The sequence below is a fragment of the Natator depressus genome, chromosome 3 (assembly GCF_965152275.1).
Source record: "Natator depressus isolate rNatDep1 chromosome 3, rNatDep2.hap1, whole genome shotgun sequence".
NCBI lineage: Eukaryota > Metazoa > Chordata > Testudines > Cheloniidae > Natator > Natator depressus.
In genome coordinates this window covers 155,715,138-155,730,922 of record NC_134236.1, presented here as the reverse complement: position 1 = coordinate 155,730,922, position 15,785 = coordinate 155,715,138, and the positions used below count along the sequence as shown (strand labels likewise).

General features: G+C 42.6%; 1 protein-coding gene across 1 annotated transcript in view; it reads right to left on the bottom strand.

The window, feature by feature from the left end:
• Window positions 1–15,376, bottom strand: part of PPP1CB (protein phosphatase 1 catalytic subunit beta) — a 57,718-nt gene extending 42,342 nt beyond the window's left edge. Inside the window, exon 1 of the mRNA XM_074949133.1 lies at window positions 15,053–15,376. Within this exon, the coding sequence (XP_074805234.1) occupies window positions 15,053–15,104 (52 nt within the window). The 5' untranslated portion in view covers window positions 15,105–15,376. The remainder of the gene's footprint in view (window positions 1–15,052) is intronic.
• Between the last annotated feature and the right edge of the window lie 409 nt (window positions 15,377–15,785).

The window sequence follows — 15,785 nt, the reverse complement described above, 5'->3', positions numbered from 1 at the left end:
GGGGCGGAGGGAGTTGTCCCAGGGCCCACACTCCCGTAGGAACACACATGGGGGTCAGCTGGGGGATGGGGATGGTTGCCGGCGCTGCTGCATACACAGAATACGCAGCTGTGTAGGGCACCATGAAATTTGGGGCAATTTGGTGCCCCAAATTTCATGGTGCCCTACACAGCTGCGTATTCTGTGTATGCCTAAGGATGGCCCTGCTGATAGTACTCCAATGCCATCCCACAATTCCCCTCATGTGCCTGGAAAGACTGACAAGCTCTCCCACAATTCACTGAGGGAAAAAAAAAAAATCCAAGTGGCACAGCTCACTGCAGAACTAAGAATCATGAATAGGACCCCAGAAGTCCTAGCACCTCACACAAGTACAGCACCACTGTGGAAGCAGCCACTCACACCCAAGTTAGGCCAATGCAGGGTAAGCCCCAGCGTACTGATTACCACAGTTAACTCTGCAGTGAAGGCCTACCCTTAGTCTATCAGGATAAGGACACTAGCCTCATCTTTCACTAGGAAATGGAACTATGTGACTAGTGCAGTGGTTCTCAAACTTTTTTACTAGTGACCCCTTTCACACAGCAAACCTCCGAGTGTGACCCCCCCCCTTATAAATTAAAAATGTTTTTATATATTTAACACCTTTATAAATGTTTGAGGCAAAGCAGGGTTTGGGGTGGAGGCTGACAGCTCACAACCCCCCATGTAATAGCCTTGTGACCTCTTGAGGGGTCCTGACCCCCAGTTTGAGAACCCCTGTACTAGTGCAATTTCAATTCAATATCACACTGACAGGATTCAAGGAAATTCAGGAATTCTAGATTTGACCAGAAAAGCTTTTATCCAGTTTTAATCTGTTTGGTTTTTTTTTTTGCTAACCTCAAAAAGTGCCCAAAAACAACCAAATCAAGAGCATAAGCTTCTTCATTATACTTAAACACAAGTTTCAAACTTATTCAAAAAATAGTTAACTATGTAATCATTCTCAAAGAACCATGCAAAACTAGAATTGCTCTACATACTATAAATCTTGAAGAGGCCTTCTAAATTTAAAAAAAAAAACACAAGAAACCTCCAACTACACTAGGAAAGTAATCCACAACAGTAATCCACCACTGCCATTTTCCCAGGTGTACTGGAATACAAAGCTTTAGGATTAAGCAAACATTTTTCAACATGGTTTTGAGTCAGAAAAAGGTGTTATTTTATACATAATGACCTGTGCAGTATCAAGGCACTCTGATTATATTTCAGAAGTTCCTAGATAAGGATAGGGACTCAGATTACTATTTATGTAATGCTATGCATGTGCATAGTGTTTAGACAACTAAGAATAGATCCCTGCCCCCAAGGAGATTCATTTGTGTTAAACAGCAAAAAACTACAGTAAACAAAGGTCACTGGGAGGAGGGTTAAAACGGATTATATTATGCTTGCATCCTCTAGTTTTAGAAGAATATAAATTGGTGCAGTGTTAGGAATCAGGCTTGGGATGGAGACCAACACTAGATTAGTTTCAGCATCTACAGGGGCTTTACACCTCACTACTCAGGACTTGATACTTGAGAACATGAGTTTTTTCCTACTGCATGACAGCTTCTCCTCCAAACATCAGAATTTTTATGTTATTTTAACAAATTGTACAATTGTCATCCTAAGTGTCCTCGGCCTATATTAATGTAACTTTTAATAAAGGGTCAAAGCTGCAAAGTCAAGCAGTTAAAAATTAGGATTGCCAGAAATATGGTGACCTGAGCAACCTTAACTTGGCCCTCTTTCATGTAGGCATGACAGAGTCTTTAATTACATGATCACATACCACTTTCTCTTCCCTCCACCTCACCCCACCTCACCCCTCACAAAATTCTTGGCTCATTCAGAGCACAGGACTGACAACTGTCAACCAGCATTTGTTTATACACCATGTGATCCCATGCCTTATTTACTGTACACCATCCATACCCTGCACTGAATGCAGATTAATGTTCTTATGGCTTTATTTATGAAACACCACAATATAGTATTCAAGTACTCTAAACATCAATCTTTACAAGAGATTTGTGAGGTGATGGCATTATCCCCATTTTACTGAAGAGCCAAGTGGCCACTGTTAGACAAAGGTGATTTAAATAGATTGTGGCAGAGGTAGGGATGGAATCCAAGCCTACAGTAAACTCACAATCAAAAAGAAAAGGAAGGCATTCAGAGCAAGATTGTTTTACTGAAAGAATGCAAGATGTTCTTTATGAGTAGAACTTAAGTCTATAATTTTAAGAAAATGGAACTGTCTGTCAGAACTCGTTTGTTCTTTGTAGAAATAAATATCATTTAAAGCCAATTTAGGATGCTTAAGGGATCACACACCCAAGCAAACCCATAAAAGCAGAGAAATGTCCAGTTAGATATCCTTTAACATACCTCAACCCCTCCACACCATATTAACCACTTTGACTGACTCTGTCCTTATACAAATCCTGTACACCAACATGGACAGCCAAAACATACACTAAATTCTTCACAATTACACAATTTTAACCCCAACCTCAGCAACATACACGTGTTAGACAGCATGAGTACACTAAGTATTCTTATCCTATGGAAAGGAGGAGTACTCTTTGGGACTCTATGCCAACATGCTGAGGAGTGGGGGATCTGTTTTGGCATTTTAGTTTTCAAAAAAGTAGAAATTCTTGAAGGGAAGGAGTATTATAATTTTTTTTTTTTTTTGGTTTAAAAAGGGGGGGGGTTCTATAGTTCAATAAGAATGTTATCTGTGGGACTTCTGATGGGTGCTATCATTTTAGTGCAAGGGGATACAAATTCTGGAGACATCAGGCAAAGCTCCGAAGACTGATTTTGACCATTTCTTTTCTAGGAATACTGGCTAGTAAACAATGCATCAAAAATTCTCACCCATGCCCCAAGTCCACTTAACTTGTTAGAATACATCTGCATTAAAACATTTTTATAGCTATATCTCCAACTTTGGAGTCAAGCTAATGCAGTTACATTGCAAATGGACCCTGGCCCTTATACATACACACCACAGCCTTTTAGCATAAAAGCAATGATGTGCCACTCCCAATTCTGCAGTCTATAGTTTGACAATTTCTAAAACTAAACTGGAGACAGGTATGCAATAATCAAGATTTTAGTGATCAAAACAAAAATCTTAATTCACCAGATGGGAGAAGTTCATCACATTCAAGGCCAACCCCACACAAACTCGATTATGAAGTCTAACTTTCTAATCTAGTGCTTGCTCTATGATTGCATTTACTCTATTTTCTTAATTGTATTACTATTAGCTTTAGCTTACTTCCCTCCCCATTACCTTACTGCATGAAAAGCTCACCAAGTAAAGTAATATGTAAATTCAAAGCTTAAAAAAAATAATTGCAGCTCCATTTTTAGAGAATGGTGAGAGTACAATGCCTACAAAATGGGAAGACAGTAATGAAAGTTATTACTCTTTTAGAAGGTAGAAAGTAAGGGAAAAAATTCTTGACAACTTTTAAATACAAGCTAAGGTTTGTTAGTTAAACTTTTTCTCCTGTGGCTCTTTGACTTAGTTGTCTGTAACCTGCTAGTTTGATATGTAACTTGCAAGTCAGCTAAGCATACATACTATGTGCAGAGCTAACTAATGTTAAGATTTCATGGAATCATAGAATATCAGGTTGGAAGGGACCTCAGGAGGTCATCTAGTCCAACCCCCTGCTCAAAGCAGGACCAATCCCCAATTAAATCATCCCAGCCAGGGCTGTGTCAAACCTGACCTTAAAAACTTCTAAGGAAGGAGATTCCACCAGCTCCCTCGGTACTGCATTCCAGTGTTTCACCACCCTCCTAGTGAAAAAGTATTTCCTAATATCCAACCTAAACCTCCCCCACTGCAACTTGAGACCATTACTCCTTGTTCTGTCATCTGCTACCACCGAGAACAGCGTAGATCCATCCTCTTTGGAACCCCCTTTCAGACAGTTGAAAGCAGCTATCAAAACTCCCCTCATTCTTCTCTTCTGCAGCCTAAACAATCCCAGCTCCCTCAGCCTCTCCTCGTAAGTCATTTGCTCCAGCCCCCTAAACATTTTTTGTTGCCCTCCACTGAACTCTTTCCAATTTTTCCACATCCTTCTTGTAGTGTGGGGCCCAAAACTGGACACAGTACTCCAGATGAGGCCTCACCAATGCCGAATAGAGGGGAATGATCACGTCCCTTGATCTGCTGACAATGCTCCTACTTACACAGCCCAAAATGCTGTTAGCCTTCTTGGCAACAATGGCACACTGTTGACGCATATCCAACTTCTCTTCCACGGTAACCCCTAGGTCCTTTTCTGTAGAACTGCTGTTTAACCACTCAGTCCCTAGTCCAGGGGTCTCAAAAACATGGCCCACAGGATTTCCTGCGGCCTGCCAGCTCCCCGCACCCTCCCCCCCCCCCCCCCCCGCGCTTACTTAGAGCGGTTCCAGCCCGGCACTCACTGGCGGTGCCTTGCTTCCAGACACCATCCCCTGCAGCTCCCATTGGCCGGGAACAGGGAACCGCAGCCAATGGGAGCTGCAGGGGAGGTACCTGGGAGGAGCAGCCAGGGTAACACAAAGAGCCCTCTGCCCTCCCTCCCCCAGGTTCCAGCCACTTCCCGGAGTGGCCCGGGGGCAGGGAACCTGCCCTGCCCCCGGTGTGTGCTGGGCCAGAGCCCACCCCCCGCACCCTTCCTGCACCCCCAACCCCCTGCCCTGAGCCCCCTGCCACACCCTGCACACCTCCTGCACCCCCTGGGAAGGGGTGGAGTGGGGGCTGGGCCTGGGGCAGCAGGGGGGTGGGTGTCAGTGGTGCGGCCCTCGGGCCAATGTACTAGTCCTCATGTGGCCCTTGTGGTCATTTGAGTTTGAGACCCCTTGCCCTAGTCTGTAGCAGTGCATGGGATTCTTCCATCCTAAGTGCAGGACTCTGCACTTGTCCTTGTTGAACCTCATCAGATTTCTTTTGGCCCAATCCTCTAATTTGTCTAGGTCTCTCTCTGTATCCTGTCCCTACCCTCCAGCACATCTACCACTCCCCCCAGTTTAGTGTCATCTGCAAACTTGCTGAGGGTGCAATCCACGCCATCCTCCAGATCATTAATGAAGATATTGAACAAAACCGGCTCCAGGACTGACCCTTGCGGCACTCCACTTGATACCAGCTGCCAACTAGACATGGAGCCATTGATCACTACCTGTAGAACCCAATGATCTAGCCAGCTTTCTATCCACCTTGTAGTCCATTCATCCAGCCCATATTTCTTTAACTTGCTATTTATTTATTTTTAGGAGTTGTGGGATTTGTTGAAATACTAAAAGGAACTAGTCTACATTAGGAAAGCATGAAATTGTACCACAAAAGTAAAAAACAAAAAAAAACCTTATGCTTTGGAGACAAGCTTAAGATGAAGTTTTTCAAACACCCTAAAAATTCTGAAGGAACATGTTACACATTACATTGTTAATCAGTAAGATCTGATGTTCTTCTATGAGGTCAGTTTCATATGAAACTTGACCTCGCTAAATTGCCAAATATAGTATGCTTCACATTAGAACACACAGTTCTAACTGCATTGATTGGATTTTTCTAAAATCCACAACCACATCCCAGGTCACTGACTTAAATAAAAAAATTCAGCTCAACTGTCCACTTTAAAAGCACATTCTATTAAAATTAAATAATTGCTTTTTCCTCACCTCTATTAAAATGTAGCTATACTCAATGCAAGAAAGTTGAGGGATGCAGGCTAAAACTTATTTACATGCCATAGAATATATAAACAGAAAGATATGTTAAACGATCAATACTTTGTTACAACCTTAATGAGATACAAAAGCAGCAAACTGAAATTTTCCTTAATTTTACAATAATGAGGTCATCCAAACGGACAAGGTTTTTAACATGCTCTCTCTCCCCCAATTCAACGTTTCCAGGATTTACAGATTGCTAAAAATAGGCTACGTTATGATTTTAATGCCCTTCGGAACTGATGTTTAAAATGCAATATGATTCCACCTTTTTGTTACTCTCCCCACCCAATATTAATTTCAAGATACGCCTGCCCTCCCAATATTATCAGTTGAAACTGAATACGCTATTACAATTGTGTCTCAAGTTTTTTTTTCAGGGGGAGAAGATAAAGCAAACTGGTATCTTGCTTCTTTTTTCCTTGTTATACTCTCCCTCCCTCCCTCGGCTGTATCTATGATACTTTATGTCTGAATCAAAAATGACAGTTTGTTCCTTGCAGTCTATTTTTCATAATTTGTTTGTGTATCCTTGTGATAGAACTTTTCTAGTTCTATTTTTCTTTTCTGAGAATGTCCCTCATTTCCCACATCTATGACGATCCATTCTGTGATATGGCATACAACAACATTATCCCAGACTGCCAAATTATTTTCCCCACAAGCCAAGTATAAAACATTTTTGGAGCAATAATGTACGAGAGAAGAGAGTGAAAAAGCATGGTGGCTCCTTTATGCTTAAGTGCTTTGTGAAAAGGAAGAAAAGTGATCTTTCAAAACCACCAAAACAGTTTGCCATTTTCTTCCACAATATTGAATGGTTTGAATTTAGCTTAGTTTTCATTTTGGAACTATTCCAATCTCAGCCTTTAGTTTGAGTTTTGCACGAAGACCTGACCCTGCAAGGTGCCAAGTGTCTAACTCCTATTGAAATCAACAAGAATTAAAGATGTTTAGTACCTTGCAGGATTAGGTCCCAACATTGCACAGTACAAATATTGCACAATGCACACTATTTTACTATGACAAATATAAAAGACAAAAATGTAACAACTTCAGAGTATGACAGCTTAGGTGTAAATCTAGACAAGCAAGAGGTTTTCTTCAAGTTACTGGTACTGTGTAGCAAGGGCTGACTAGACAAGAATGACTAAGAATCTGAAGACTGCCTGTATTTTTTTTTTTCTTTTTTTAAATCTAGTCAGAGGAACCAGTGATTTTAAGTAAATTACCTCACGCCACTAGGGATGGAAACTAACAGCAGCAATTAGAAAGTTTGGAGTTGCATCTTTCCAAGGATTAGTTTCAGCTATGGGGGTTTGCAATGTACAGCTTAAAAATCTCTCCCTTACATATTTACAATTCCTAACTGATTTTAGTGACCTCTACCTCAAAAATTGTTTGAGCTAGAACCAATGTTGTATAGTGTATAAAAACTTGTATTTGTCAATAGTGAAACATTTGTGTCTCTCTCTATTCTTGTGTCTTCATGAACTCCTAGAGTCTTGATGAAACTGTAGTTAAAGGACGGACTAGTCCAAATGACATGATTTTAAAGCCAAGTGTAACCCAGTTTGTTTTTTCAATATTTGTTATTGAACCTTAATTACACAAAATGTTAATAGTTCCACAAAACAAATGGACATCACTAACTAGATTTTCACCTATTTCAAAGAATTTGAAATTACTGCTACATGGCATAAGGGGTTCGGAGGTTAGTGCTTTTACATGCAATTTATTATTTTAAAAAAATGTTTCTTTCCATTGCTGCTCTGGAAGCTGGCTATGCTCGGAGCGCTGCAAATGCACCAAGTAAAGCTGAAGAGACCTTCAACCACCAATCTTATAGTAACCTTTAGATAAACAGACAATTGTAATTTTTTGCTGAAAAGGACACTGTTTCTAAAGAATGTACCTTGGCTGCAATTCTCTCAGAACTATATGAGAGGCTGTTTGAGTTTCATGTTACTGGCAGACTTTCTTGCTTCTACATTCAAGTAGCTACAACTGTCCAATGAAGTCAAATTCCCAAAAAATCAATTTTTAAAATAGGAGGCTAAAGTAAGTTCTCTCCACTTGATTGGGCACTTGCAGTTTTTCTTGAATATGGAAACAAGTCTTATATCAGCAAACGTCTCAGACTTTACCAGAGAGGGAACCAGCTGAGACCATTACCTTTCTTTAAACTGTAAGCTTCTGAAATGTTACATAAATTTTGAACAAATGTAATAAGTTAAGAGACACTCAGACTTTACAGAATAAAGTTTCACAACTTATCAGGTGACCGACAGTTTGATGAACCAGTATTAACAGAACTAGTAAGCTTTCTTATGCCTAGTCTAAAAATCAGAGTTTAGAAAGAAAAATTGTCACACAGAGTATGTCTATACCAGGGAACAACAGTCTTATTTTTTCGGTCAAGGTCCAAATTTCTTGGTCAAGTTATAGTTAAGGTCCAGACTCCAGAAAAACATTTTTCACACCACAGTATCAATAATGGTAATAATAAATATACAAAAAGACTTCATGGTCCACTCAAAAGCACCTGGCAGTTTGGATTTGGCCTGCAATCCACCTCTTGATTACCTATCATCTACATTATGGGCTCTACAGTTTCACAGCTACAGCACTGCAGCTGTGCCACTGTAAACGCCATACTGTAGATGCTTTCTACAGCAACGAAGGGTTTTCTTCCACCGCTGTAGTTAAACTGCCTTCCTGAGCAACATTAGCTAGATCAACAGAGGAATTCTTCCACTGACCTAGCCGTGTCTAGACCAGGGTTCGGTCAGCTTCACTACAGAGCTCAAGGGTGTAATTTTTCACACCCCGACCAATATAGCTATTCCAGCAAACCTAAGTGTAGATCAGGCCTTATATTGATTTAAGCCTGTTTGGTGATGCTCTGGCCAAAAGGCCTAACGCAATCCTTGGATACATAAACAGGGGAATATCAAACAGAAGTAGGAAGTTACATTACATCTGTATTTGGCACTGGGGCAACCACTGCTGTAGTACTATGCCCAGTACTTGTGTCCACAATTCAAGAAGGATGTTGAAAATTGAAGAGGGTCTAGAAGAGAGCCATAAGAATGATTAAAGCAGTGGTTCTCAAACTTTATTGCACTGCGGCCCCCTTCCGGTCGTATTGTAATTTTTGTTGTCAGGAGGAGGGACTGAAGCCTCGGCCTGCCCAAGCTTTGCCACCCCTGAAGGGATGTGGGAGAGAAAGCTGAAGCCTAAGGGCTTCAGCCCTGGGCGGTGGGGCTCATGCGTCTGCTTCAGCCTCAGGACCCAGCAAGTCTAAAGCTAGCCTTGGTAACCCCATTAAAATGGGGTCCCGACCCACACTCTCAGAACCACTGGATTAAAGGATTGGAAAGCATACCTTAGCGATATACTCAATGCTCCAGTTTGAACAGAAAATTAATCTAGGGAAGTCCTATATTCTGTGTTATACAGGATGGCAGACAATGTGATTACAATGTTCTTCTGGCTTTATAATCTATGAAACTCTTATGTTTAGTTTACTTCAGTAAATTTACCGGCTGAAGCTAAACAGAGCTCTGTGAAGCAGGGAATAGTCTTTATTTTGTGTTTGTACAGTATCTAACACAAAGGGGATCTGTTCTATGATGGGGGCTCCTAGGTGCTACTACAATAACAATCAATTTCAAACAGGTGTGTCCACAGAGGTTTGTACTGGCTTAAGTTTTAAACTGCTTTAAAGTTAGACCAACACAACTTCTGTGTCTAGACAAGCCCTGATTCTCAGCAGCCCCCTAATCAACACAGAACCTGTATCTAGTCGCTGTAACTCAATATCAGCCACCAGGTTCAAAGACCAGGCTTATGGCACGTGTCTGCAAGCATTAAGTGAAAAAGCAGAGGGTCTCTCTCCCCATCTCAGTGCAAGAAGAATAGGGGTGTATGTCTGCCAGCTCTTAGGAGCTGGAGGGCAGGGAAACAAGACAAAGGACAAGGCGTGCCTGCTATGTTCTGTGCTAGCAGCATAATTTATAAACCAGTCAGTTTACTCATAGCATGCAGGTTTCAGAGTAGCAGCTGTGTTAGTCTGTATTCGCAAAAAGAAAAAAAGTACTTGTGGCACCTTAGAGACTAACAAATTTATTTGAGCATAAGCTTTCGTGGTCTACAGCCCACTTCATCGGATGCAGAATTAATTCTCCTTTTTTCTTCATATAATAGGTACTTCTAAGGCAGTGGTTCTCAACCTTTCTAGACTATTGTACCCCTTTCAGGGGTCTGATTGGTCTTGCATACCCCAAGTTACATGTCACTTAAAAACTACTTGCTTATTAAAAAAAAGACAAATGCAAAAAGTATCAGAGCACACTATTGCTGAAAAATTGCTTACTTTGTCATTTTTACCATACAATTATAAAATAAATCAATTGGAACATAAATATTGTAATTACATTTCAGTGTATAGAGCAGTATAAAGTCGTCTGTATGAAATTTTAGTTCGTACTGACTTCACTAGTGCTTTTTATGTACCCTGTTGTAAAACTAGGCAAATATCTAGATGAGTTGATATACCTCCAAGACGACCTCTGCATACCCCCAGTGGTACACATACCCCTGGTTGAGAACCACCGTTTTAAGGCACCAATAACCGTAGCATTTATATTCTGGACAAGTTACAAATAAAGAAAGTGAATTCAAAATAGGCTCTTCTTTGCATCCTGGAGATCACCACTTAAAAGGGGAGGGAAGAATCTAAGTTCTCTAGCATGTATGGGAATCTAATGCTATGAAAAGGTGGGTTTTGCAATGGTCGCTAACAAGCCAATCTAAGAATTGCTCTGATCTCTTCAAGAGGAGTGTTTAGTCTAGAATCCAGCATTAAGAAGCTTGCCTTCCAGCTCTCAAGAGTTTCCATTCTCTGAAATGAGTGTGTGTGTGTGTGTGTGTGTGTGTGTGTGTTCATGAGTGCAGGTGTCCAAGAGCTTCAGATGGTAAGGCATTCTCAGAAGTAGTATGTTTCTGATCTTTGAGAACTAGGACCTAGCAACAAAAGGGAGGCAAGTGGAGGGTGGAATCAACTGATGTGCTCTCAGCAGCTAGTTCTGATCAAAAGAGACAGGTTGCTCTGTGTTGTACAAGACGGAGTTTAATTGGCCTTGATTGACGAAGGCACAGGCAATTACAGTACTGTAATCCAGTCTTAAAGTAAGTGCATGGATCATCACTGCTAGGTTAATGTTCAAAAACAGGTGTAGTCATCCAGCAACCTAAAGAGGGCAGAAGTTTCTTGCTACCGCTGCTATTTTTATAAGTACCGGTAGTTAGTACAGTAGTTCTCAAACTGTGGGTCACAGCCCTGTTTTAATGGGGACACCAGAGCTGGCTTAGATTTGCTGAGGCCTGGGGCCAAAGCCCGAGCCCCACTGCCCAGGGACGAATCTGAAGCCTGAGCCAAACTGTCCAGGGCCAAAGCCGAAGCCCAATGACTTTAGCCCTGGACAGCGGGACTCAGATTACATGGCCCCTGCCTGGGGCTGAAGCCTTTGGGTTTCAGCTTTGCCCCTCCCCCCCTTCCCGTGGCAGTAGGGCTCGGGCTTTGGCCCCCTCACCCCAGGGCAACAGGGCTTGGGCGAGCTCAGTCCCTCTTCCTGGGGTCATGTAGTAATTTTTGTTGTCAGAAGGGGGTCGCAATGCAATGAAGTTTAAGAAACCTGAAAAAACAACAAGGAGTCCGGTGGCACCTTAAAGACTAAGATGTATATGAGCATAAGCTTTTGTGGGTAAAAACTCCCTTCTCTTCATGTGTCAGTATATTTATGTCTGCATCTGTAATTTTCACTCCATGCATCTGAATAAGTGGGGTTTTTACCCACAAAAGCTTATGCTCATATAAATCTGTTAGTCTTTAAGGTGCCACTGGACTCTGTTGTTTTTTTGGAAACAGACTAACACGGCTACCCCGATACTTGAGAAACCCCGAGTTAGTACATTGCAAAATGAGCTGTAAGCAGCAGCTATTGAAAGACTACTGTAATTGCTGTTCAGAGTTAAAACCATCCATTTCATTTAAAGGGAGCAGAAGGCCCTAGAACACACTATGGACCAACACACTGCAATAAGATTCTCTTAAAGCTTTTAATAACATTTTTACACTATAAAACCACTATTTCTGGCCATCTAAGTGGAAATGGCAAAAACAATTGACAATATGTAACATATTGCTCCTAGATTGAGAATTAACAGGCTTACTTTTTGCTTGAAACACATTCTACACTGCAACTTTACCAAAGCAGAAGCAATGCCATAACAAATTATGAATTGCTAAGTATCTGATTACATATAAGAAACTTTAAAGTTAAAACTGCAGTACTCAAGCTTTTATTCATCCTATGGTACATTCATAGTGCAGAAACTGGAAGATGTGAAATATAAGCAAAAATTTAAATTAAAGCAAAAAAACCCCACACCTGTTTGGAGACGCCTACAAACACACACAAGAACAATGCAGTGATAGAGGGATCTATTTTCCCTCTGATGCAGAGAGAAGTTATACAAGCTCTCTGTTAAACTTAGTGGGAGGTAAGTGAAGAAAAAAAATCTTTCTGGTTCAAAGTTAAGGAAAATCTGTTTTGTTTACACTCAAGTCAAACAAAAAGTAAATCAAAATCTTAGATTTTAAAGATGGCTTAGAAAAAGCTGTCTGTACAAAGACTTGCACAAATTTGAACAGTTAAGTCTAAAATTTGCCTTTATCATACACATTTTAATATTGTGAAAAGATTTAAGCACAAATTTCCCCAATACAGTCTTGACTGTGAATCTAAGTAACCTACAAGGTGGCTGTGATCTGTGACTAACAGTCACATACACCCTTGAAACACTTCGTATTATTTTATAAACTACTTTAATACAGATATGCACTTCAGATAAAAAAACAATACAATTACTGGACATATACACAAGTTTTTAGCTTTGTCGTCTTAATAGGCTAATATTTTAAGATAAATGGTAACAGGCAGGCTTAGACACTAACAGCAACTTTTAAGGAGAGTGGTCACTTTGGATAAGCTATTACCAGCAGGAGAGAGAGTTTGTGCGTGTGGTTTTTTGGGGAAAAAAAAAGGGGGGGCGGGTGAGAAAACCTGGATTTGTGCTGGAAATGGCCCAACTTGATTATCATACACATTGTAAAGAGAGTGGTCACTTTGGATGGGCTATTACCAGCAAGAGAGAGTTTGTGTGTGTGGGGGGGGCGCGCGGAGGGTGAGAAAACCTGGATTTGTGCTGGAAATGGCCCAACTTGATTATCATACACATTGTAAGGAGAGTGATCACTTTAGATAAGCTATTACCAGCATGAGAGTGGGGTGGGAGGAGGTATTGTTTCATGGTCTCTGTGTATATAACGTCTTCTGCAGTTTCCACAGTATGCGTCTGATGAAGTGAGCTGTAGCTCACGAAAGCTTATGCTCAAATAAATTGGTTAGTCTAAGGTGCCACAAGTACTCCTTTTCTTTTAGCAACTTTTTAAAAACACAAGTCTATAATTTATAGATGAATAAAGTGAAAACAATTAAAACATATTAGAAAGTGCTATCCCAGACAAAGATCTGAGCCAGAGCATTTTCCCCCACACACCCCACCCTCACCCTGAAAACTGAGCTTATGGTAGGAGGTGAATGCTGACTAGGTCACAAATGGGCCTATCTGTAATCACAGGAGTAAAAACAAAACAGAATACAGCCTTCACTGGTAAAAGTGACTTGTTAAAACTTGTTAGCAGTGTTTCAAGCTTCAAGTCACTCACAGAAATGAACTCTTGCCTAATGCTGACCAGACAACAATATCTACCTACATTTCATTATAAATACAGGTGCCTGCAAGTTCTCATTATACACTCGATAACATCCTAGAAATGCATTACCACTCCATTTCACCCTCAGAAGGATGGAGGAATGACTACAATAGGATATTCACAAACCTATATATTACGTTACATTACCAATGTAGTTAAACAAGATACCACCCAAAAATTAGAGGATATACAAAATTCAAACAGATTTATTAAACTTCTGTTTCTCTCTTCCAGGCCAAGAATCCCCACTCCAAAACAAAACCTGTATGAATGTCACATTGGTAACCTTCCAAATCCAGAAGTTACATCCATTTTAAAAAGGAACCACACACATCCGTACCCGTTCTCTTCCCTGACCAGATATTTGTCGGGGGCAAGAGAAGGAGGCTGGGAAGACTGGATAGTCCCAATCCAAGAACATCAAATGATGATGCTAAGGACAGAAGTAGTATCCTGCTCCTTGGCAAATGGGAAGTAAGTCAACTGTTTTCCCTTACCTTAACAAAAAATATCTTTGGTAATACTGAAAAAAGGCATATTGACCCCTTCACCGATTATTCTCACACTATAGCCACATTAGAAATAGCCCCAGAGCTGGGCAGAGGAACTGCATTAGACAAAATTCCTCTGCCTCCCCTTACACACACACACCCCAAAAACCCATCCCTAACATTTGTCAATTTTTGTAAGCCATGAAAAAGTGCTACTAACCTGATGGGAAAGAGGGAGAGACCTCCCACTAGCTAGGCTTTTCTATCTCACCCATCACCCCGGCAGCTTTAGCAGGACAATCCTGGGGTTTAAACACATGCATCACTGATACGAGCCAGGCACTCGCATTACAGAGACCCCGCCAAGAGGGCGCGTGTACATACACATACATACATACACACACACACACACACACACACACCCCTCCTGCATATTGGTGCAAAGATGTTTCAAAGTACTAGCCCTTGATGGCCCCTCTAACAGAACAGCACACGCTGATGGCGAAGGGGCCAGTGCACCCAGGACATCACCTGCCTACCTCCCCCACCCCTCTCAGTCTCAGCAGCGAAGTATGTAGCAGTACGAGGTGTCCCCCCAACCCATCACTAAAATAGCTTAGCGCACCTAGCACCGCGGGAGTGACCCCCCCCATCCTTCCTTCGCCGCTGCTCTCCCTTCCCCCACGGGCCAAGAGCCTCAGCCCCATCTCCCGCTGCGGGCGCGTAGGGTTGAGAAGGGTCCCGCCTTGCGCCCCCCTCCCCCTCGTGTGGTTGGGAAGGGTCCCGTCTTGCCCCCTCACCCCCTTCTTCTCCCCCCCTCCGAGTGTGGGGTTGGGAAGGATGCCGGCCCCCGGTGTGTGTGTGCGCGCGGGGGGGGGGAATCTCCTGCCTCGCCCCCCCCGCCGTGTGTACGTGCCGGGGGGTGGGGCTCGCTCACCTTCCAGCAGCCGGGTGATGAGGCTATCCACATTCAGCTCCCCGTCCGCCATTTTGTGTGCACCGGACTCAGTAGTCCCGGGCGGGGATAGGCGGGGTGGAGAGGGCTTCACGGACTAGAGGAGGCGGCGACTCGCCCCAGGAAGCCCGCCGGGCGCTTCGCTTCTCCAGCACTGGCACCCAAAAGCGCCAGGCTCGGTCCCCCGCTCCGTTAAATGGGGGAGATCAACCCCCGCGCCTCCTCCCCGCCTCAGAGATCAGGCTACCACCACTGCGCATGCGCCAACCCCGCTCTCCCGGCCGCGGCTGCTTCGCTTCGGAACTTCAGCAGCTGCGCAGGCGCAAAGGACTCCTCTAGGCAAATATTACTGCGCAGGCGCAACGGGGTGGTCTTGCTGCACTTCAGGCCCTCCCGTAGGTGGGCATAGGTTTGAGATGATCTTCCTTCCCCTTTAACCCCCCGCCCCTCGGGTCTAGTAACCAACTGGGCCTCGCAGTGCTGGAAGCGCGGCCGGGCGAGCTGGAGTCCGGTGGGGGCAGGGACGGGTTCTCCCTCTGCCACGTACATTGGCCAAACCGGACAGTCTTTATGTAAAAGACTAAGTGGACACAAATCAGACGTCAAAAATTATAACATTCAAAAACCAGTCAGAGAACACTTCAGTCTCTCTGGTCACCTTGATTACAGACCTAAAAGTCGCAATATTACAACAAAAAGACTTCAAAAACAGACT